The 24,047-nt window shown below is 41.7% G+C and overlaps 1 protein-coding gene across 2 annotated transcripts in view; it reads right to left on the bottom strand.

Moving 5' to 3' along the window:
* The window catches only part of LOC137125617 (activin receptor type-2A-like), a 43,789-nt gene extending 19,963 nt beyond the window's left edge, over window positions 1-23,826 (bottom strand). For both annotated transcript variants that reach the window (XM_067501372.1, XM_067501373.1), the window contains exons 1-4: window positions 22,885-23,826; window positions 5,974-6,181; window positions 4,554-4,687; window positions 2,682-2,836 (exon numbers count right to left, since the gene is read on the bottom strand). In XM_067501372.1, coding sequence (XP_067357473.1) covers window positions 2,682-2,836; window positions 4,554-4,687; window positions 5,974-6,181; window positions 22,885-22,939 — 552 coding nt within the window. In that variant the 5' untranslated portion in view covers window positions 22,940-23,826. The remainder of the gene's footprint in view (window positions 1-2,681; window positions 2,837-4,553; window positions 4,688-5,973; window positions 6,182-22,884) is intronic.
* Window positions 23,827-24,047: the final 221 nt, after the last annotated feature.

Below are 24,047 nucleotides of genomic sequence, written 5' to 3'. Positions count from 1 at the left end.
AAAATTAAAATGCAAGAAGCTCTTACCTTCAGACACTTGCACAGAGACCAACTTAAAGCTAAATTTTCAGAACTGATTATTTTGGGTAATACGCAACGACAATAATCTGTTTTCTTGCCGAGCCTTAGCCGAGACCCTCTGATTTCAGCGTGCTTAGTATGGGATTAGTTTTAATGTCATGGAATAAGTCATTTTCAGAGGCAGGTTTGGCTCATTTTTGAAATATCAGATGTCCCGTTGTTGCGAAATGCCTTTTTATATAAAGTGATTTCAACAGGCAGGTATTGCGCACGGCCTAATACAGTAATCCATGGTGGAACAGAAGGTGTTTGCGGTGTGTTTTCACTCTCAAATGTGTAAGAATTGCTAGAAGCTGTCCTTGATGACTCTCCAGGAGTGAGCCGTTTGAGTGATTGTCAGAGTCAGCTCTGCTTTTTTTAAAAACAGCCTGTGGTGCAACACAAAAACACATTCTTCAACAACAACAACAACAAAAGAAATAAATCCCCCCACATATCCACTTCTGCTGCATCCATCTCTCTCATCTCCGTGGGTTTCTTCTTCTCCCCCCCCCCCGTTCAAAAGCCAGTTAGTCAATTACAAAAAAAGCTATTTGCACCTGAATGTGTAGAAGAAATTGTTGACATTACATATGTGTTTTAGAACGGTGGGGTTTGCTACATAACCTCCTTCTAGAAAGGCATGTGAGCTGACTTGTCTTGTCCTTGTACACCTACTCATTCATGCACTAATACACTTTAGCACACACACGTGCGATTATACAGCCGCACCCGGCATGACTTCATTTGTTCCATCCTCATCATTTCATTCCCTTGTGATTTTCTCAATCTTTTAACTGTTCTCGTACATCATTGGTTATCTGATACACTCTGCTTTGCCATGATCGTGTTTTCTTTTATGTTGTTTATTTATTCATTTATCTGTCTCTAGGTAAGATGTTTCATATGCCTCTAAGCGGTGTTGTCTTTCCAATGCACATTAGCATTTGTTTCCTGATTGTATTGTGTTGTGTTGGTGTCTTTTTTTATCTCTTCCAAGGTATGCGTTAGCTCTGTGCAAATACAGTAACTAAGTTGAGAGAATTGCACGTCTCTCTTGGCTCCCTCCCCCGCACTTCCCCCACACTCAACCACCCACCCACCCACCCACCACCATCCTCCGGAGGCAGAGCTGCGAGCGTCTCTGTGTTTAGTTTTGTTTGCCTATATAAAGCCTCATCAATAATGCAGAGGCCCCTGACTCCTCTTCCATACCATGGAAGCTCTGCATGGGTTTTCTTTTCCCCGGCTGCCGAGCAGCAGTGAACATAGCCGTACTACTGTCGGGTTAAAACTGCCTCAGAATCATAAAAACTAAATTAATCAGGAACTTGGAAAAACAGCCGCACGCTCACTCCTACATGAACGGAGACTTGAGAAATGTTTAAAGGTGACGAAATGACGTGTGAAGACATGAAAACGATCAAAAGTGCAGATATGAGGTTCTTCCAACTAAGCAGCTGTGGTAGAAGCGAGGCAGAATAGGAAAGAAGATGTGTGTAATACAAGGTGAACGAGTACAAGCTTAGATGTGGGTCATGCCTGCACTTTGACTATAATTATTTTAACCTGAATGGCACAATGTGCACTTAACATTAAAATGTCTGCATTTTTCCCTCAATGCTATGAAATTGGTGAAGGTTTCTTAATTTGCTTATGTTCTGTCTATTAGCCATCTCAGGGCCACCCAATCTGACACAATATCCCAATTACATTTATCTCCCGACTCTCTAGTCTGGTACATTTAAAGCAAGTCTGAGATATGTTTGCTCTCAAAGAGACTTGTTGAAAGAGAAGCCAAACACAACCAGGGCTGCTGTTAAGGCCTTCTATACAACTTTGAAAGAAGAAACTGAAAAGCAATTATCCCAACATAAACTGGCTGCGCAGTGTGTCCGTTCTGCCTGACCGTGGCTCTGTCCGTCTGCTGCAAGGGCCATGGAGAGCCAAGGCTGTTTCAGCCCACTGCAGAACTAGATCAGTGGGGAGGCTGAAGGTTGGTTAAATAGAGAAGGCAGTGGAAAGTGTTCTTACTCTATCATACTGCAAAAGAGTCTTTTTAAAAGGAGCAACTAATGAGCTCTGACTCGTTTAGGAAATGAGGAGCAACAAACATCCACCCAAGCTGAGTCAGACATTTTCTGTAATAAATTATCTAAGATTTCATTTAACCTGCTTTCTGTATGTAGCACACTGGGCATTGCAATACTTCAGTATGATGTCACACTACATTTTACACTTAGCTTATGTTATGTTTGCCCTTAGTGTTTTTTCTTTTTCAGGGAAGAAATCATTTGCCCTGTGGGAACCGATACGTTTCCTCTTTGTTGCATTCACCGGATGAAGTGGGCTGTAATGGTCACCATGGCTGAACAGACAAAAACAGAAACTCTAACTGCATCAACAGCAACTTTGAAGAAAGAGGACACCACAGCCTCTGAGCTCAGGTTTGACTGACAGGTGAAGTCTAGAAGGACACTACAGCAATGAGTGCTTTGGACCAAAAATGAGGACAAGATGACAAGACAAAACACAACATAAAAGGCCACAAACTGGACTTTTGTCAGAGGATTAAAGTCTGATCTGTTTTCATTTTCTCACTGTCTTACATGAATGACTTACATGTGTGGGTACGAGTGCAGCTGGGTAAGCCAGTTTGTGGTGTCTCCACATCCAAAAACAGAAGAGGACGACGGCGGCCAGGCCTATGATAGGAACCAGTGAGTAAAGCAGAGTGCTGAAGAGCTGGGGCTTCGGCGAAAAAGGGTTGGAGGTGGCTATGGGTGGAGAGAGAGAGAAAGAGAGGGGGGGAAAAAAAAAAATCAGATAGGACTTGTAACTGGTTGTTTTATCTTCACAGAAACAAAGCAAAACAATATCAAATATGAACATTGTCTGAAAGAAAGCTGAAAAAAGACATCATGCTTCATCATCTCTAAGTGCAGTACTAACTGTGCTAAAGGCTTACTGCCACTGTGCTTAGGGATCATATCAATGCGCGTGTGCACACACGTACACACACACACGCACGCGCACAGCAGGATTAGCAAATCCATCTCGTGACATAACGTAATCCGCCTGCCAAAAATAACAGAGCTCTGAACTGTGTCCGACCCCTGCAGAAGCCGCTGGGTGACGCCTGCTGCCTCAGCCTGTCCCCCCATCACAAGGTGCGACAGTCTGATTCGGCAGTGCTGTCAAAGCGTCGCCACAAAAGCCCCGACCACCACTGTCGCCCTTGGGGTGGGATGGTAGCGTGAAAAAAATGCAGGGAAAAGGATGAAGCAGGGGCTGATGTGGCTGCACCAGCTGCATAGTGCGACTCTTGGGGCGTTTGTCAAAGAGACGGTGAAAAGTTTTTCTCTACAGGGTGTCTGCAGGTTTCAGGGAGTCAGATTTATAGAAATATAAACAGACAGACAGGCCTCTTGGACAATACAGCTGTAAAGTGAAAAGTGCAAAGATACCACAACTGCTATTAGCTGCTGAATACAGAAAAATACCAAAAAAAATAGTAATAGTAAAAATAGTAGTGACTATTGTATTCCCTGAATGAACAGTCTCCTTACATACACCATGAGAGTTTTTTTACTGTAGCATATGTGGTAAAAAAGTCCTTTGCTAATCGTCTCTGTCCTCATCATGTTTTAGCATTCTCAGTAGTAGCATCAGCTGTCTTTTTGCTGTTGCTTTGTAAAACTGAGTAACACCGTTCACTCAGTTGATAGTGTCTAGAGTGTACAAATTCCATTTCCACAGAGTTTGGAGTCGGTGTAAAAATGTAAATAAATAGAATATCTCCCTACCTCTATCGAGCTATATGGTTGCTTCTCAGCATGGTAAAGTTTCTGTTCACTGACAACAGTTTTCAGAAGTGTTCCTGAGCCCATGCAGAGATTTCCACTACAGAATTGTGTGCGTTTTAATGTAGAGGCCCCTGACAGCCTGAAGATCAAGCCGTTGATCTATTCTTGTTGATTCAATATTTTAAAAAAACCTTTTCCTTCATGAACTCAAGACAAAACACAAATAAACATCTGATTGAAAACATTCAAAAACTACATGCCAACATCACCTGTAAGGGTTCTACCCTTTTACATAATCTAAGCATTTTAAAGAATAACACTATGCAGCTATGCAACAATAAAAAAAGTAAAGCCATCCCATAGTAAGTGCATAATGGGCTCTAAACACATGTGAAAAACAGGTGACCTACACTCTGTAACTGAATGCACCACCAGCGCAGCATCACACTTTAGCAATTGCTAACTGACACAATTTGTTCCTAGTTCAGCTGTAATTGAGTGGTGTCAACATAAATGCACAATTTAAAAAAAAAAAAGTTACATTTTCATCTCAATCCAAAGAAAATTAAGTCAAAGAGCATCTGCAATACAAACCTGATGTACTTGCTGAATGTGTGCTACTTTAGTGGAATATTGCTGTTTGTGTCTGTGTGTGTGTGTGTGTGTGTGCATGTTAGACTGTACATACTGTAGGCGGTTGAATGGTGCGGGTCGCTTTGTGGGGGCGCTTCAGGGGCGTACAAGAACCTCTCATTGCACATGTTGCCTTCGCAGCAGCAGAAGAAAACGTCAGGACTCTCCTTCCTCTCCACACACTCGTTACTGTAGAGGACACAAAGGTGGAAATTAAAAATAAATAAATAAAAAAAACAAGGGACACACACACACACACACACTCGCTCTCTCACAAACCTCTCTTCTCTTTCCTTACTGCACACCGCAAAGGTCATGGAAGCAATTTATTTTTTAGAGTGTGAGCGAGTGCACAAACGAACAAACACATCATCTGCATCCAGGGAAAAAAAAAACTGCAGAAGACGTGTTCTAAAAAGCAGGAACACACACAAACACACATCCTCTCCTTCCTTTCCATTCCCTTGCTGCCACAGAACACATGAAAGAAAAACATTTATAAAATAACTCCTACACACACCAGTATACAGACATGCAAACAAACAAACACACAGTACAATAACAATCAAACACACACATACACACACACAGACTCACTCTCTCTTTCACACTCACACAGTCATCAGATAAAAGCCAAAGGAAGTGGCAGCCGCCCTCGACTTGCTCTGGACTCTCCAGGGAGGTGAGGCGGCGCCGTCTGAGGAGAGGTACCCAAACTGTGAGGGCTGCACAATCTACAGCAACTTTATCGCTCAGGAATCAAAAGAAAACACACTCAGGAACTGGCTCAAACCAGCATCTGATGCCGGGTTGATGTTCTAGCAACGATGAAACTATAATGATACCATCTATTATTATCTGTATACTGTTCTGGGATTGGACACTTGGTTGCATATATCGCACTGAATCCATGTTCAGCTGAGATTCACAAAGCAATTTTAATTCCACCCGTCTGTGGTAATTAAAAATGTAGCCTTGTGCAAGTCATTCAGATGGGGAAGCACGCAAGGGGGACAAAAACTGTGCTCAAGGTCATTTTAAATGTACTCAGAGTCAAAGCTCCCTTATGATGCTTTGGCTTTGTCTGAGAGCTTACCTTTGTGCTGGAAATCCAAATGCAGTTTTATCAACAAAATGTGCCATAATTAAAAATAAAATGTTAAAAGCTGCAGTGGCAGTATTCAATAAACTCTGTATATTTGTCTTAACTCCCAAATCACAGATTCTCAATGCTGTTTTTTTTAATTTATTTAACCGGTCCATGACTACAACTTCTAACGAATAGAAGGTGACACCATAAGCATCACTCAAAATTATCTGAGGTTTCATTCGTTTTCGTATTGCAAACGGATACAAGTGAGAACGCCTTACAAAAACGCCAAGTCCAACAAACAGAAGACACTATTTTTTGAGTGGAACACAGTGAGCAGAAAAGACCAAACTTAAGCTGCCATATTCTCTGATGTTAGTCGTACCTGTCGTAGCAGTTGACGTCATCCAGCCAGCAACCTTGCTTAACAATCTCCACTGTGCCGGACACGTTCTTCCACGTGGCGAAGCAGTGCCGCCGCTTGTCTTTCTCGCCATAGCAGGGCTCAATGCCGCTGCGATTGGTGCGCTCCTTTTCCCAGCTGGAATTGTAATAGACGCACTCCTGAGTCTCTGAACGTCCCAGGATCGCGCCTGAAGAGGACAAAGAGGTCAGAGGTTAATTTAAAATTAGGGGAAAGGTTATTCGCGCACTGTTGGCCTTTTTTGCATTGTGCTTGTGGGGAGTTCAACATATAAGAAACAATGTGGCAGGTAAACTCAAAATTTCCAAAGTAGCATTAGAAACTGTGGATTTACAATCCACACTGGCTGGGAGATGAAAAAGTTGCTTTCCTCCACTGTCGTTGACAAAGATAAGTCAGTTTTGTACCAATAACTGGTAGAAGGACATTCATTTACAGCCTAGAGTATGAGATATACTGAAGTCATAAAACATTTAGTAATAATAAAATTTACTTTTTTTTTATCTCAGTTCCTAAGTGCCTTTGAGTCAATACACCCATAAAAAAATGAAAGGATTTTTAAGATGAACAATAAAAAACAACCAGGCTTGACTGAAAAAAATAGGGTTATAAAGAAACACAACAAAAGCAGGGAAACCAAAATCCTCTAAACAAACACAACTGAAGGGATCAAATCCCGCCCAAATAAAGGAGACTTGGTGCAGATGAATGCAGGCAGCAGGTTTTCGCAAACTGATATCCAGGGAAATGACTGCCTGACAGCTTGTCAGTTTAGCGTTGCTGCAGCCTCTCATCACCTGTCGGTGAGTTAGTCTAGTTTGGACTGCTGACAAGCCTGGTAGCCAGCCTCCGTTTGCTTGCTTCCTGGCACTACGAAACCACACAGTTGTGACACACAGGAAACCAGGACTGCTTCCTGCACATTCTCAAGGTGCAATAAGTACGTCTTTACTGTTCCAAAAAGTTAATGCAGACACTCAGTCGTCTGTGAGCATTGTTCAAAGTTCAACGCCCTGCAAAGGGAAGGCAGTGCATGTGTGGGTTCAATGGTCATGAACTTCCTTAGATTGTTGACAAAAACATTTACCCAAAAGCCCAAAGCTCAGTTGCGGCATGTTTTATATTCCACAAATACGTAAAAGGCACATGTACATGCCACATTATGCCCATCCCTTCTGCTTTCTGCACAAAATGTGTTAATTGTGGTTCACTGTCTATTTAAATTCCATGTTGTGGACGATGTTCTGTTTAGGGGTCTAAGATCAAATTAAAAAGTCAAATAGGCTTCGCTGTTTTAGTCATGTTAAAGTTCCATTTTTAAATGGCTCCACACTCCAGGGATTTCTACAGATCTCACAAGCTTTTATTTATTGTTGCTTTTAATGACTTTGCTTATGCAAATGTGCAGGGCAAATAAAGACTAATGCCCCAACTTGTATGATTTTTACCACCTCTCCCCTGCCAGTGTAACAACGCTGCAAAGTAAAGGTGTCTTGTCAGCTCTAACTTCCAGAAATGAGGGCTTAGCTTGAGTGATTGGGGTTAACTTTAGGAAGTTCATGTATTTTTCAATAAAATGGCTGCTTAAGTAAAACCAACCTGGGCTCTGGAAGCACTGCAAGTCTCTTTTCAACGACATTAACTGCTGCGGATGGAAGAGCGAAGCCGAGATGGGCTACTTTGCTGGCAGACAAGGTCACCGTGCCTTTTAGCTGCACTGACGGCATTTTCTCTCTTCAAATACATTCCCAATGAAGGCCCCAAACTGTTTCACAGCAACAGGTGCAACTGTGAACTGTTGCCTGAATGATAGAGAGCAAATGGCTGAAGCAATGTGAGGGAAAAGAAAAATAGTCTGGGTGGATGAATGAGTCGTTTACAACCAAACTTGCAGTATGAAATAAATCAACACAGTAAAAATATTGTATGGACCAAATGGGATGCACACATTTAATGTGTGGCTGACATGGTTTTAATTTACTTCCCCAGAGTGCATTGACTCCTCTATATTAAGATAAACATGAGTTCTGACCTGAAAGCAAGGTTTGTGAGTTCAACTCTGTTCTTGAATCAAGCCAAGCAGAAGGGAAATTAATTCTGTTTTCCCCCTTCACATACTGCTGCCAAGACGCCCTTGAGCAAGACACTCAAATCTGAGGAGATTAGGTGTGAAGCATGCTTGTTGAAAAGGTAGGTCTTCCTGTCACAGCTATTAAGAAAAATACCCCTAAGAAAATAATGAAAACATTATCTACTGTATTGAACTCAAATGCTCGGTGTGAACATCATGATCTTCCATCGTGCCTTTAGGGTATGGAAGCCCAACCACAGACATGGGGGTTTAGAAAATAAAGATGTTTTTCTGTTACCGGTAATGAACAATGGATGAAAAAAAAAAAAAAAAGTAGCTAAGCAGACAATATTTTTCTTATCAGATCACCTCAAGGCAAGAAAATAAAAGAAGGTGAATTTGAAGTTTTCCTTGAAAGACTGTGCCCTGAAATAACCTACGCTTTGTAATACTGCTGTATGATGATGCATGCTATGAATTGTCAAAAAATGAGGCACAAAATCCCTGATTGTGTTTTGTAGGTTTATCCACTCCATCAGGCTTTTTAGCAGTTTAAGTGCCCACTCTATGGTGCCTGCTTTCTATTCTTTCTATGCTTCATGGATTGGGCGAATGCATTGTTCCCCTCACCGGCCCTCGTGGGAGCTGAAGGCGCTAATGATGGAGAGGTATGTGGAGGCAAAGCGGAAGGTTAGCTCATTAGCCGCTTCTGGTCTAACGGCATTAGCCATGCTAGCACTGATCCCCGTGGACGCTATGTTGAGGTGCTTGGCATACGCATTTCCATTTTACTTGGAGTGATTTACAATGAATGCTGCACCAGAGTAAGTCTGAGTTCCTGTATCAACTTAATTACAAGCAACTCACAATAATGAGCGGCCAGTACAAAGAAAACAGGTGAAACAAATGTGGCATATTTGCATCACCACACAACTGAACTAAGACAGAGTCAGCAAACACAATCCTTCTTTTAGGTTTGTATCCGAAAATAATGGTCTCAAATAAGATTTAAATTAACATTTTTTTATTGTTGATTAATCTTTAAATGATTTTCCTAAAAATGCCTTTAATTTGTCTATAAAACGTCATAAAAATAGAAAATTATTATAAGTATTATTATTGTAATTATTATTATTATTATTATTATTATAACTTCCCAAAGGTCAAATAAATGAACTATTAATTTGTCCCTTAGTCCTTAAGACACTCAGATTACTATAACATGCTTTTGAGAAGCTGGAACCAGCAAATATTTGGCATTTCTATCTTCCTGTGACATGCGATGGTTTCTGCTATCACAATCTAACCTGCGATCACAATGAGACTGAGCGCCTTCCTTGATGTCAAAGGCCTAAGCTTTAGGTAGACGCTTTAACCTTAAAGGATAGTGCTCAAATTTGCAAAGCAAGAAGAAAGCCTATTACCTTTGTTCTTAAGCCAAGGCAAGCTGCAACACCTCAACAGCTCCACTGATAATGCCTCTATTCAGGTATTACACAGTGTGAGACAGAGCTGCAAGCCATGTGAACTGCAAATACACCGCCCCATTATAAATACAGCCGTTAAGAGCTCAAATCAATCACTTCTCTGATATAAGGTGACAGTACAGGCAACCTGCCTATAGTCCCGTGTGCCAAAGGTGGGCAAGAGCTGCCTGGCACTATGGCGGCTATGATGGATATAAAGCAGAGAAATCAATCATCTGACTTAGTCGCAGCTCAGAGTTCACTAAAGCGGATAATGTCACCGAGTGCAGGGCCTACAGGAGTGATTGTGCAAGGACATACAATAGGGCTTCCACCCACCGGCACATATCTGGGCAATAAAGAGAGAATTCACTTTGTCTCCAAAAATGATTTCACGCATGGAAATGTCAAACTTGAGTGACACGGGCTTTCTTTGTTTGTTCTAATAAGGATTGCTCGAGAGAAAGATCGCATAAGAAAAAGGCCTTGGACGATAGCCGCATGCTATCAATGTGAGATAGTTTTCTTAGTTGTGAGGTTAGTATGGTATATTTAATTCCTTACGCACTAAAAGATAAATAAAAAGAGGACACAAAAGCAATGAATGAAAGATGGAGAATGGGGAGCTAAAGCAGTGGTAAACTATTTGGGTTTAATCAACATGTCTCATTAAATGAATGATAATTGATAATTTGGGAAATCATGCTGAAACATGTTGAAAGATCATCTCATACAGGGGTCAACGGGCAACGAAAACCCGATTTAAACTTGATATGAGTCCATGCAGAAATGCGTCACTGTGAGGCTACTTCTAAGAAACCGCAACAATAAAGCAAAGAGTTTTTGTCATGTTGAACTGACTGTCTCTCAGTAAAGGAAGACTTTCTCTGACCTGTACTTTGTCAAGATGAATAATATGCTCACAAGGGACAAAAGCAACGTCTTCCAATAGAAGTACAATCAATCAAATTCCAGCAATGCCTTAAAGACTATGCGTTTCCCTACACAATTTCCTTCTTTCCTTCTCCTGAAAAGAAATGACCACATAGCATATTATACAGGCTCCTTTCTCTCTTCCAGTCATACAAGAGATTTATCAAGGTTAACCGTGACCTACTTTAGCTGCGGACATTTCAGCAGTGCCTCCTCTGCACAACGTCTAAACACCCGACCCACTTCTCAATCCACTGGGGCTTTTTGAAAAACTGCTTCTCAACCCTCCTCACTCCTTGCTCGCTGCATGGTGGCTTGGAAAATTCACTCTGACATTTTAAAATTTTACATTTGGGCATTTAGCTGATGCTCCTAGTCACAGTAATTAAGCTCCCATTTTCCCTGAAACTGAACTGTAAGTTTTCAAGATATTTGTGTGGCCACAATGGCCAGGTACGGATTTTTCAACAATTAGACTACAGACAGGTCATGTCATTCACTGGAGAGAGTGTAACATTAAAAAAAGATGGTAAACTTGGCAGAGATGCTGCAACTGGAGGAGATTACTGTTTATCAGCAGCCAGCTCAGAAAAATCAATCTTTTGTATGGCGGCCAAGAGGTCACGTTAGGTAGAGGCAATTTCAAGAACCCTAATGTGACAGCTACAGCGAAGGCCACGATACTGAAAGCAGGAAGATGCAGGAGGTGATGCTTTCCTCTTTGATAGTGAGGTGAACAGTGACGGACCTAAAGTCTGACAAACAGCCAACCTACTGATTGGCCAGAGTTCACCTGAAGCTTCAAAAAGAAATCATATCCATGAAATTGATTCAAGCTCCCAGAGCTTCAATGTTCCATCACGATGCGCTGCGAGCAAATTTGCTTCAATGCCATGTTTAACTAACCAAGTCACAGTTATGAAAGGAGCTACACAAGTTGCTGTTAAGCTGTATTAAAACTGGCAGAATGTGGCAACTTCAAAAAGTCATTCAAATAACCTTTTCATAGTTGTCTTTTATATTTGAGTTTCGGACTAAAATGGAGCCACTACAAAAAGTCCCAATTGTGGGGGTTGAGTCTGGTCCGTCAATCAGGGGGACGAAAACTGAAGAGTTGAAGAAAGTAAAAAAGGATTCCCACTTATTATAGAACTTCTCAGAATTACCTCTTACTGAATATTTAATCTTTTCCAGCTTTAGATAAGACATGACATCCCTGAGCCACTGAGTGCTAGGGGGAGCATTAGTAGGCTTCCAGTGAAGAAAAAGGTGGCATGTTGCCAGTAGAGAAGAGAAAGCTGCAATATTTAATTGTTTGGAGGTATATAGGTTGTACTCATGAAATCCAAATATGGTGTGATGTGGGGAGACACATATGTAATTTAATTTGAGAATAGCAGGAGAGGGTGTGGGAGATGAGATTCAAAAAGCAGAAGATAAAACATGTCTGTGAACGTCGGAGAACGACAGCACTCATCATTTAACAATATTTACTCTACAACATGAGAACGAGACAATTCAGATAGACAGTACTATGGTATAGAGTAGTTTGGTTCTGAGGTAACTAAATTAAGTTGTAATGCCTGACCCTTGCTACCTAAAGTTGTTAAAATGATTTAATACAGTCAGAGATACATATTTTTAAAAACATTTAGACAGTAGACAGTAAATTTCAACCTTTTAAATCCATCATGAAGTGCTTAAAAAACCTGTGTAAATTAAATAATGCAAGATTAGTTATTTATTTATACATGTCTGACTAACCATATAGCTCCAAGTTAAATATGATTATAGGTGATTTACTTTGTAAACATTCCTCCATTCCAAAAATAAAAAATAAAAAAATAAATAAAAAGAAAGTAAGTAGCACCAGCTGATTAATAGGACAAATTCACTTTTGTACTCAATTGACATGCACTCTCTCTTAATCACCACTCCTAAAACAAGCCAGACTTCCAAAGAGCAAACAAAAATCACAAGGAGAGCTACATCAGATCCTGTGCACTGGCACATGCCTCTTTATTAACAAAGTGAGAAGGCCACTAGGAAGAGGCCGCGCAGCAGAGACGATTCTGGTCTGATCTACAGCCAGGCCAGTGAGGTTCATGCTGGGTGGGAAATGACCACCATCCACCTGCCAAATGTCGGGAGAAATTTCGACTAAGCCACTTTGGCAGGTAGCCAGGCAACACCCTGGGGTTTGTTCACTCTACTCCAAAAACTAAAGCTGCACGATGAAATAGATAAAGTGTCTGATTAATTTAGGAGTTCCTGAACTTGTGTGACAGGAAGGCAAGAACAGTTTTGTCCCTCTCAGCTTTAACAGTAACTGTAAGGAGAGAAAAGCAATATCTGCCCAACAGGCTACGTTAAGCCCCACAGTTTCAAACACAAACCATTTTGTGAAAATAGATGTATGTTTGGCTCCTCTCTGTAGCCAGTTGTATTAACACCGCAGTGCTTAGAACAGCTCTGAAAGTTTTTTTTATTTTTTCCCTCTGTTATTTCCAAGGCATGGGAAATAATGCCTACACATTTCCAAATTCGCTGAAGAGCTTGAAGAATTTGGAAACACCGCAGCAGTGGCAAGTGCTTCGCTCGAAAGAAGGAGGAAGAATAAAGACATTACAAACACAGAAAAGTAGCAGAGGGGAGTTTGTTTAATTGGTCAATAATCACATTAAAATGCAACATTTCAGGTTTAGAAAACTGTCCGTCAGGCACATTTTGCCTGACAACTTCTATCCAATTTCCTCTGTGGAGCTGGTCACAGGGGCCGGCTGTGCTGCACTCTCCTCTGTAGTCTCATAATGAAGTGGCATTTTGGCGGGCCGGGCCTGCACTCGACACTGCGTGCACCCAAGTAGGTAAACAACTCATTCATCAAGGGTTTTTTTGTGCGGCTGCCAGGAGTGGGGATTGTTCGTTATGATGGAATTTGTTCTAAGGATCAACTTATCATTTACGTCTGGGCGCAGATGAAATAGAACTGAGGTGATGTATGGTTGTTTGGGGCACAGGACGGCGTGAGACTGTGTGCGACTAGCACTAAAAACAAATGTGAGTGATGATTTTTGAGCAGTGTTGAATAAAGAAGTTAGGCTGAGGCCAAGGGTCAAAATGCTGTCTGCAGAACTGGCCTCTTGGCTCGCCAGCAATGCTTGTTGTTGCTGCTGGTGCAATTTGACACTCCTCCCCCACACAACTGACTCAAGCGCAACTAAATACAGCTTTTGCATGTGTGAATAAGCCCATGCATTGAGTAGAAATCTACTTATAATAGTAGTGTTAACACCTTGCTGTACCCATTGAAAAAATCCATGATCAGTCAGATGTGCTCGATTATATGATTTCAATATATTCTGCGAGGTGTCTGGTCTGGATGAGGCTACAACCCTAAACAAACCGTACAGAATCGGGCTGAAAATTCAGACATAAGAAAAACTCGTCTTCTGAAGTAAAAAAAAGTGACTGCTCAGCAACAGTTTAACAAACTAAGCAGAGCTATAGTTCTCCACAAAGTCAACAATCCTTTGTGCTAAAAATCGTGAACCCCGCTGGCTTTCAGGCAGCTCCTGGCCATCTTAGATAAAGATTTTTTTTAACACCATTTATAGCTGATTATCACAGGCTTCAGCCTCCAGGGAGAGCATGAGATACCACTGGCCCAAGCAAGGTTACCACCAGACTGTATCTTATACACCATTTTAGAGCCTAGCGACAGATCCTCGAGTCCCACTGCAAACATTTCAGCAGTGGTTTGCCTTGGCACTTAATCTGTATTTCTGTAGTGTCAGAGAACTTGATTATCTTAAGTGTCTGATCTCAACAATATTAACAAAAAAAGATGAGAGGAAAAATTTTTTTTATAGATTAAACCTGGACGCAAACAACTTTTAACCTTTGTGTGAAATGTTTATTTTCGAGGAAAATGCAGTAAAGTTGTATGAATTTCAGCTTTTCTCCAGCAGCTGTGGTAATCTCCCTGTAGCTGAATGAACGGAGAGGTAACAGTCTTGTCTGTGCATACAGACGCTCACAGGCGGACACTATTTTACAGCAGACAGTAATTTTACAGAGCAGCCTGGGTCTCGCTGGAGTGCTACGTTAATGCTCAATCAGATGGTGTCGTGACATGGCAGGGGTTGTCGAGTTGGCTCGGGTGAGCTGGTCACAAAGACTGCACTCTTTCCACAGGCGGTAGGAGGGGACGTGGTGGAGGGGGGGCATTAAAAACCACTGCACTCAGCAACTGAACCCAATCCTTTTAATCCTCGCTGGTATGCCCAAGCGACAAATGCCCATTGGTCTTTGCCTCAATTACCGCTGATGGGGCCAGTTGCTGGACAGGTCAGAGGACGCCTGGGTCTCTTGCCGTGAATCGCCGCCGACTCTACCGTTTGCACAGCGAGCGCATGCCAACGAGCGTAATGGGCCGGAGTCACTGCTGCATACCGTACATTCTTTACGGGACAAGCAATTTAAAACGTCTCGTTATCTCTCACAGGGTACTGCAGAAGGATCTGCAAAGCCCCCTCCCACCTCCACCGATTCCCCACATTCCCTGTGTGCTTGAATTGTTTGGATTTATTTGAAGGGTGTTTTAAGTGCCACTTGGGCTTAAAGCTGAACTGTGTATTGAATTTGCAGTAATATTGCAATATCACAAAGCCTGCAGCATGGGCATTTCAATTCATTTTTATAAAACAAGCAATCAATGAGGGAAGGAGGGAGGGGAAACGGAGGGAGGGAGTCTGGCGGACAAGCCATTATATATATGAGGAGATTGGTCCTTTGTGAGTCCAGTTCAGTCCAGCAGAGTTGAGTGAGAGAGATTTCCCATAATCCACTGCTGTAATGCTACTTCAAGCACCCATAGCAAGGTAATGTGGTCTTACAATAAATCCTTTAAAAACCGTATCACAATACATGCTGCAAATGCCATTCCTGTCAAGGTAATCAAAATATGATATCGTGTTCACCTTCTGCAGCTCTGCTTACACTACAAGCCAAAAGAGGAGAGAAATTCTTAGAGAACTCAAAGTGCACAGAAATACACTCTGTGGTCAAGGTTAGCCCACACTAGATCACAGCCTGCTGCTTATGTGTGTAACTAATACACCGCCCCCTTCTGAGTCATCTCACATGGCCCTACAAGACATGTTGTCTGCCGTTCAATTATGTTCACCGTTTGCACTCGCTGGCTTCACATTTGTACAAGACAAACCAATAAACATCGGGAGTCAATAAATCCCCCTCTTTCATCCATCCAGCCGTCCGATGACCTTGCTGACTCTTGGCTCATTTTTATATTTAGTGTAAACTAATGACACATACCAGTCACGAGGCACCACAGCCAAAATAAAACACCAACTCTTGTGTATTTTTAATTGAGATTGTATTACAGGTGCGGCAAGCTAAGAATTTGATTCCGCTGATGCACAGAATAACCATAGTGTTTCTGCAGGGTTTATAGTTTTGTTTACCACTAATGCAGATGATTCAGATTGCCGGGGACCAGTGCCAGGTAATTCTCTTTCCCGTCAATATTGCTCAAAAGGAAAACTTGTCAACCAGTGACAGTTTCAAGACTGAACAAATCCCCTCTCCACCTCACTGGCATTTCAGATGGAGTTTAGTGCTGTAAGTGAGCCACCAGTGTCAACAATCAAGTCAGCAACAAGAGATAAAGGGTTCATACTCTAGGCAAAAAAAAAAAAAAAGAAAGTACAAGACAAGCAATCTTATTACTCTGCTCTCAGCAGACATGGCAGTTTAATTTCTGTTCTGATTAGCTTATTCCACTTTCAATTTCTGCAAATCCATTATTTGTGTGATTACAAGACAATACATGTTGAGCCAAAGACCTGTTGAGGGCTTTGCAGTTGACATGATTGCTGCCCAGTGAATCCAAAATGAAATCTGAGCTTTATTAGTAGCAACGCAAAGTGACAGCAACAATAAACGCAGGATGACAAACCCACAATATCACAAGTGAAAAGTGTTCAACCCGGTATGCAGAGCCTCCGAGACACCATTACCCTTCAGTGGTTTTTGGTGATAAGAGGTTAGAGCGACCTTCATGACAGTGAGGAATCTTGGCAAGAGTCGAACGAAGACGAGGAGGAGGAGGATGGAGGGAGCGTAAAGCGGGCGAGGACCCTTGAGAGAGCTTGAAACAAGAGCATGATGAATGTACAGCTCGGAGTTTTTAATCAAGGATCAAAGCAGGGCCTCTCCATCTGAGCAGCCAGCCTGTCTAGACTGAAACTCTCCCAAGCACATAAAGCAACATCTGCAGGATGCATTAATTACAGTAAAGGACCGTTCTGGACCAGTCTCTGGGGTACCAACACATCAAGTGGTCTAGACTAAGATTAAATAGTTATGTATATGTGAATCATTTTATCCAAAAAGCCATATAAGCATATCTAAATCTGCAATAGTTTAACTTCATCACCAAACTGCTAAAAAAAATAAAAAATAAAAAAATCTAATAAAATATAAATAAAATTCAAATAATTCATTTAAAAAAAACAAAAAAATAAAACAAAAACAAAAAACAAAACATAGAGGCTCCAACCTGAAGGTGATGTTGTTTTCCAACCTCGGACTTACCATCTTCCCTATCATTTGTTTTAATTTGAGTCAGTAATGGTTACAGGGGCAATTCATTGACTTCCCATTATAGAGGTGCGCTCAGGTCTGCATTTACATTTTAGGCTTTTAGCCGATGCCGTTATCCAGCATGACTTACAATAAGCGGAACAGGTAGGGTTTTGCTCAAGGACACGGCGACAAGATGAATGCCTCCAGCGGATGTCAAACATGTGACATTTCAGTTACGGGATTAACTCTGTGGCCTCCTATCAGCCCCCACTCAGCCACCTGTCTCGTACAACCGGACGATTAATCAGACATAGTCAGATCACAGGCTTAAGATTTCTAAGACACCTTTTATACATTATTTCACATGGTTAGCCAAGTTCTTTAAGCATCTTATGTAACTTAGACTCACTGGAGCCGCAATAAATAAGATGCCAAGAAGTCACGCTGTGATTGATAACAACTAAAATATGCAGGAGGATAATCACGATCATCATTTTAAGCAGGGACGGTCCAGCTCCAAAATTTTGCTCCGTCTTCTTCCGAGCCTTCACCTCAACTTCCTCTACGGAGGTGAAAGCTGAATTAAATATGTATGTTATTTTAGTCCCTTCACTGCTTCTACACTGCTGTTATAAAAAGACTCGGAGCTCTACAGCATTTGCAAATCATCCTTTGCGCTTGCATTGACCTGTTTGCAAAATCTAAGGTTTATTGCATCAGACAGTGCCATTCTTTGAGACGTACATCACACTTGCTTTCACGTGATTTCCTCTAATTAATCTGTGGTGCTTTTTAAGTGTATTGTCTTGTGTGGCAATGCTCAGTCGAATGATACAAGGGGCAGGTTATAACAAATCCCTGCTGCTGAAGAAAATCCCCTCAACAGCAATTATAGTGTTTTGATGATTCTTAATTGTAGTGAAAGTTTAGTCATTTTGTGGCTTTAGGCATCAGGAGTATGTTAAACCCCCCCCCCCCCCAAATTTGGGTAAATTTGATACAAAGAAGTCACTAGAGGCCAATTTATTTCACTATAGTTCAGTGACCAGAGAAACTTAGGCAACATATAAACAAGCACAAACATTGCGCCTGTAATTGAACTTTGCACTGGTCATTTGCACTTCTGTTTTTCTGTACTTTGATATTTACTGTCGTTCACACATATCACACATACACGTCCTGTGAAATAATCAAGATGAAGCACATTTTACCAGTACACCACAGCTCTGGTTAATTAGTGGGAGTGCTAGCATGCGCCACTCTTGATCACCAAAATGTGCACAAAAACCATCCACGCTGCTTGCAGTGCATACAGAACACCTGGCCACGGTCTAAATTTAACCAGTGCTCTGACTGGTGGAGGGTCATATTTTCCCCAGCTGGATCCAGCAACATGCTGTCTTTGGTCACCATTTACCACAGAAGCTGGTCCGGTGCTTTGTTTTCATGATGTGGAGGCACGGGATGATACACAGCCCTGGAAGGCAGCAGTATGGTTAGTTGGGCCCAATGGGAGAATCGAGGCTGCGTCTGGCCTTAACAAATACACCTGTGCTTTTGGAGTCTAATGCATAATGCAAAAGAACATATTAGGAATAGATAGGGGCAGAAAAATGGGACAGAGCTGGTAGCCGGCCTCTGACCACTGTAGAAAACACTCAAAACTCTGCAGCAGAATGGCACAGGATGGTTAGTACAAGTGGTTTAGTCAAAGTATTGAAATGCAGTGACAAGCTTTATGTATATAAAATAGCTTCTTTCACATAAAAGCAAAAAGACACTATTGCTATTACTTCTTTTAGTTGACAGGTTCAAATGGGATTATGTCATTTTCCAATGGCAAATGGGAAGAATTTATTTGCTTCATGAATTCTGTAATTTGGTGCATTTGTCCGTATTGTTTGAGAACCCACAGCATAAATGATCTGATCGACCACTCGGAGTAAATTTAGGGTTTAATCAGCTCTTAGGTAAAATTGGCATCATTTAAGTTTTGGACGTTACCATCGTGCATTTTAATTTTTAAATTCTTTGTATCTTTGATAGCTGTATCTGAGTCACAAAAGAAGCCAAAGACTAAAATTTCACCTTCTCTAATGTATAAATGTGGAGTTTTACTACCTTTCACATTTTACATTTTATCATGAACAAGATGCAGTATTTTGAGGTGAGGAGCCTTTTGAAAGTAGAGGTCCAACGTTGTGCGGTAAATAACTAAAGCCAGCAGAGTCAGGAAAATAATCTGATAATTAATTGCAGGCTGGAGGGAAAAAGTCTCTTTAAATCCTGTACAGGAAGGTCAGAGATCAGGGTCAACTAAAAAACACCGAGCCTGAAGCTACGGAAGTGTCTTTGCTAAAAAGGACTACTGCTGGGGAGCGCTTGCTAACAGAGGGGCTTAATACGGTGTCACAGAGGTTAAACAGTTCTACCAGTTAAAGCGACTAGTAAATGTTGGCTTTCTCCAATTCAGTGGGACAGAATACAGAGGCAATGGACGGATGATCCACTGAGTTTAAACACAGTTTCAAGCTGAGCTTGATGAGTAGCAGAGCTGAAACTGTATCATCAGATCGGCTGTGCTGCTGCTTTTTTATTTTTATTTTTACCCAGAGCTGCTTCATCCTCACCATATTGACGTATCCATACACTGGCGTGCAGGAGGATCAGAGTCTGTGTGAAACTGGTGCAGTGTACAAAACAGGAGTCTAAATGTAAAAGCCGAGACTTATCCATCAGCCTCAGTGGTGGATACATGCAGAAATCTAAACAACCATTTCCCCCTAATTACTATAAACTGGAGTGTGACCTCTGCAGCCGGTGCCTGATAACATGAGTTGCATTCACATTATGTCAGAGGATGAAAAATAGGATGTGATCTTGCTGCTTCAAATTAGTCCCATCTACATGTATTAACTTCTAAGAGAAGTGTGACTTCCATAGGGTCGAACAGTCACATGTTGGGGTTATGAAATATATATAAAAATACAGCAGAAGTTACTTGCTGGCATTATAATAATTGACTGTTTTTTTTAAATGCATGCATTAAAATTCCTCCACAGTTTCTAAAGGTAAGGGAAGCAACAGATTTGTTATTTGTAAAAACACTGCTCACTTTCTCTCAGTCCTCAACTCATATTCACTGTAAATATGTCAGGATCTGGACATTACGAGGCAGCACGGAAAATGTGTGTTCACGTGTGATGTAAGGCAGAGGTCAACTCTCAAGCGGATGACCCGGGCTCAACATGCGCCTGCTGCAGCACCACATTATCACTTCCTTGGAAGTAAAAATGCCACTTTCCAGTTCAGCAGAGGGCTGTTTCCAAACTCTACCCCAAGTAGCAAAACGTACACAAGAAACCCATTTACTATCCTGTCACATCAACACTTCGGCACACAACCTTGACCCACTAAGTGTTACAGCAGTATTTAGACATGGCATGATGGATAAAAACAATGTGCAGCTGCCGAATGCTACATCAAACCAGGTCACATTTCCCGTTTGCCTCTTTTTGTGGGCACGAACACCTTCTCTTCTGCAAAAACAGCTTAGCACATAACTAGTTATGTCTGCTTTGCTGAATCACACAGCTGTTTAAGCTCTCCTCATATCTGGGCTCCACGCCACAATAAACAAAAATAACAAAATATGAGTTTCTGAATGCTGAACAAGTGCTAACACGTCGGCGTTATCATTTCGTCACTTCCTGTCTGGTGTAACGTACATAACCGTCAACAGAACTTTAAATAAAAAGGCTGCAGCTTGTACACACGAGGTCCTCTGCATTTGAAAGTCTCTGCATAAAAATCTTAAAAGTTACCTTACATTTTTTTGGCATGTTGCAATAATACTCAGTGAATAAAAAACGACTCCGGGCTAAGTGCCCTGCCCTTATCAGAGGTTTCTCTGTGTCTTCTTGAGCTGTGCCAATTCAACTTGGATTTCATGGAGGCTTATTATTCCACCTCAAGTAGGAACCATTCATTTCCCCACTTCAGACAGTAATGAGCAAGTGGAATAATCATCTGCTGCACTGTGAAATACAGACTTCACCTGATTTACACTCTAACCAAACCCAACTATTGCCATATTTGAGAAGCCTTTTAATTTCTAGTCAAATGCTTTTAACACTCCAGGGTTCGCTGTTAAGGGATAAGTCCGCTATGCCTTGAGATAATATTGTACCTTTTCCATTTCTAAGGTATAAATTACTTTTTTTTACACGCTGGATATTTTAGAAACCCAGACCGCCACACACTTGCAAACAGCAACAGGAATCTGGTTTTGCGAAGCTGAAGAAGCACGCAAATATGCTACATAAAAATATATTCTCCGTTTAGTATTAATCCATTTGTAAAAACGGAAAAATAAAATCCTCCCTCCCGGGTAAAAAGGACTTTTTTCCTTATTACAAATAATTCTTTGACCCTCTGCCTCGTGTCAGGAAACAATCCAAGCAACAGATAACACAAAGTGAAACTATTGGTGTGTACGTTTTTTTTTTCCTGCACCGACATGTCACTTAGTGCGTAATAAAAACTGGAAGTGGAAAAAGCCAGTTTACCATAGGTCCTTTCTGTCATCACAACAACTTCAGGTATTAAAACACCTGTATCAGTTTCCCACACTTTGCTGACCCATTTAATGAACTGCATGGTCATAAATGTGGAAATTATAGTGTTATGTGAGGCTAGACTGTCTCTTTTAAGATGCTGGAACAGATTTACAGCTGTTTGATTAACTACAGATTGTATAATTATACCCAAAACAGTGATTTTAACTTTACAAGCTTCAAACTGATGCCATTTTTCCTGTTTTTAATAACATTACACATTATTAAAGTCCAACTGTGTGCTGGCACGATGAAAGCAGGGTGACGCTGCCTTTCATTTTTCAAACCACTATCTTCCAATCATCTAACAAGTGACATTTAAAGTCCACCCACATCCAAGTAACCAATATGCTCTGTGAGAAAAATAGCACTCCTGGGTCCACCTTTTCCCTCCTTATTATCACCTCACTGACCCCACTGACATTCATTATACATCCACCCTTAGGAAATGAGGACATGTGATGGTTATTCACCAATGTGATGACTGAAAATTGCTCTGCTGCTTTGAGTTGACCATTATAATGTTATAATATTGATTGAATGGGTGGTGAAAGAGGTTAAACACGTGTCAATTTAGTTCATTAGCCCCTTTATATGTCTGATTTCAACTTTCCCTTTTACATTTATATAAGCCTTCAACTGGCCATGCAATGATAATTATTTGTCTTGCGGTGCTCCAGCTCTGATTTTAGACAATTACAAGTTTAATATCTTTTAACAATGTGCTTATCCAATGTTATTTATGTCCTGTCTTGGCAAATAATTACATAACCGCCTTTAATACAGGTTTGAAGGTAATAATAAAGTAATAACTAAGATCCACCGATGATGCTACAATCTCTCTTCTAAACTCCAAATCAAGCTTACATTTACCGTATGTCCCACTATGAGGCATTCAAGGGCCTGCTGAGGTCCCCAGGACCCATCTTGGGCTCCATACTAACAACTAAAACATGCAAAATGCTCATCCACACATGGAGGATGGAGGATGCAAAGAAAGGGCACCACTAATGAGGCAGAATGGCAGATTAGGACCCCCCCAACACACACACACACACACACACACACGACTGCATTGCATTGAGCACACATCACAAGGAGCTATGCATTGCTTTCTGCAGAGGTAACAATAAACATTGCATTGAATTCTCCATGCATTACCCCCTTCCACACCCACCTGAAGAGCAAGAGATGAGGAAAACGGCGAAGGCCAGTTTGGTGGCGTCTCCCATTTTCCATCCGAGTCTGATCCCCTGACTAGAAAGAGAATAAAAACTAAAAAGAAAAAAGAAAAAGAAAAAAAAATCCCCCCCAAAAAATCTAGAAACGACTGAGTTAAATTAAAGGTCTTGCTGCTCCGAGGAGCACTGTCTCTGCAAAAACGACATTTTAAAAATGTGGAGATCGAGTCTGAATCTTAAATATCCCAGGTAATGCAAACCCTACTAGTCCAAAAACACAAGGGGGGAGGAAGAGGAGGAAGATGAAGAACAGGAGGGGATGGCTGGTGGTATTTCCAGGTTTACAGACAAGCAGTGGAGGGCGACTTGTTGGCATTCAAGCCGAGGCTGTTATGGATTTGCCATATGTGCAGCATTGTTATGGACGGACGCGTTCACCTGTGCCTGGCGGTGTTTAACCAGCAATCTTCAGACCCACGGGGCAGAGAGCCGAGCCACAGCCGGGCAGGGCTAACATCCATCGGACTGGAAATCAAACGCACTCCGCTCACCGATCAAACTTCTCCTCGATCAACTCCGTCACGTAACTTTAAATGGTCAAAACGCCGTTGGAAAGGACATCCCCACTCTCCCAACGCCAAAGCAGCAGGGCTAAACGGTCTATAGTGGCTGCTATACTCCGTGTGGAAGCTCGGGCTTCGTCCGACAGTCCGGCGGGGCTGCCCGGCCACAACCACGGCTCCGTCAGCTCCAGCAGGGAAACAAGCGATTACGAAGCTCCCTCCGACGTGTTCGCCCTCCTCCAAAGTGGACGAAACCGAAATTTGTTGGTGGAATGCGTGGAAACACTATCGTACGACAGCAATAACCGCTAAAGCTGCCGTTAATCCGAGTGGCTAACGCAGCTATCGAGTTTAGGTTGAGCTGGTTTTCCCAAATCCGTCTCCTCCTCGCCTCCTCTGGTCGGGACAATTTCAAGATGGCGTCACTGACCTCCATCAAGTCCCCCGCACTGATATTACAAACTTCCGGTGGGAAGGTTCAAAATAAAATGTCGCGCCTATGATACGCGGTGCAAAGTATATATATCTAATGAATGTATGTATTAAAATTGTGTAACGTCCAATTTTTAACAAATATTTAAAAAAATGCAACACAT

This window comes from Channa argus, chromosome 4, assembly GCF_033026475.1.
Source record: "Channa argus isolate prfri chromosome 4, Channa argus male v1.0, whole genome shotgun sequence".
In the NCBI taxonomy this organism is placed as follows: Eukaryota; Metazoa; Chordata; class Actinopteri; order Anabantiformes; family Channidae; genus Channa; species Channa argus.
This window is presented reverse-complemented; position numbering and strand designations above follow the sequence as displayed.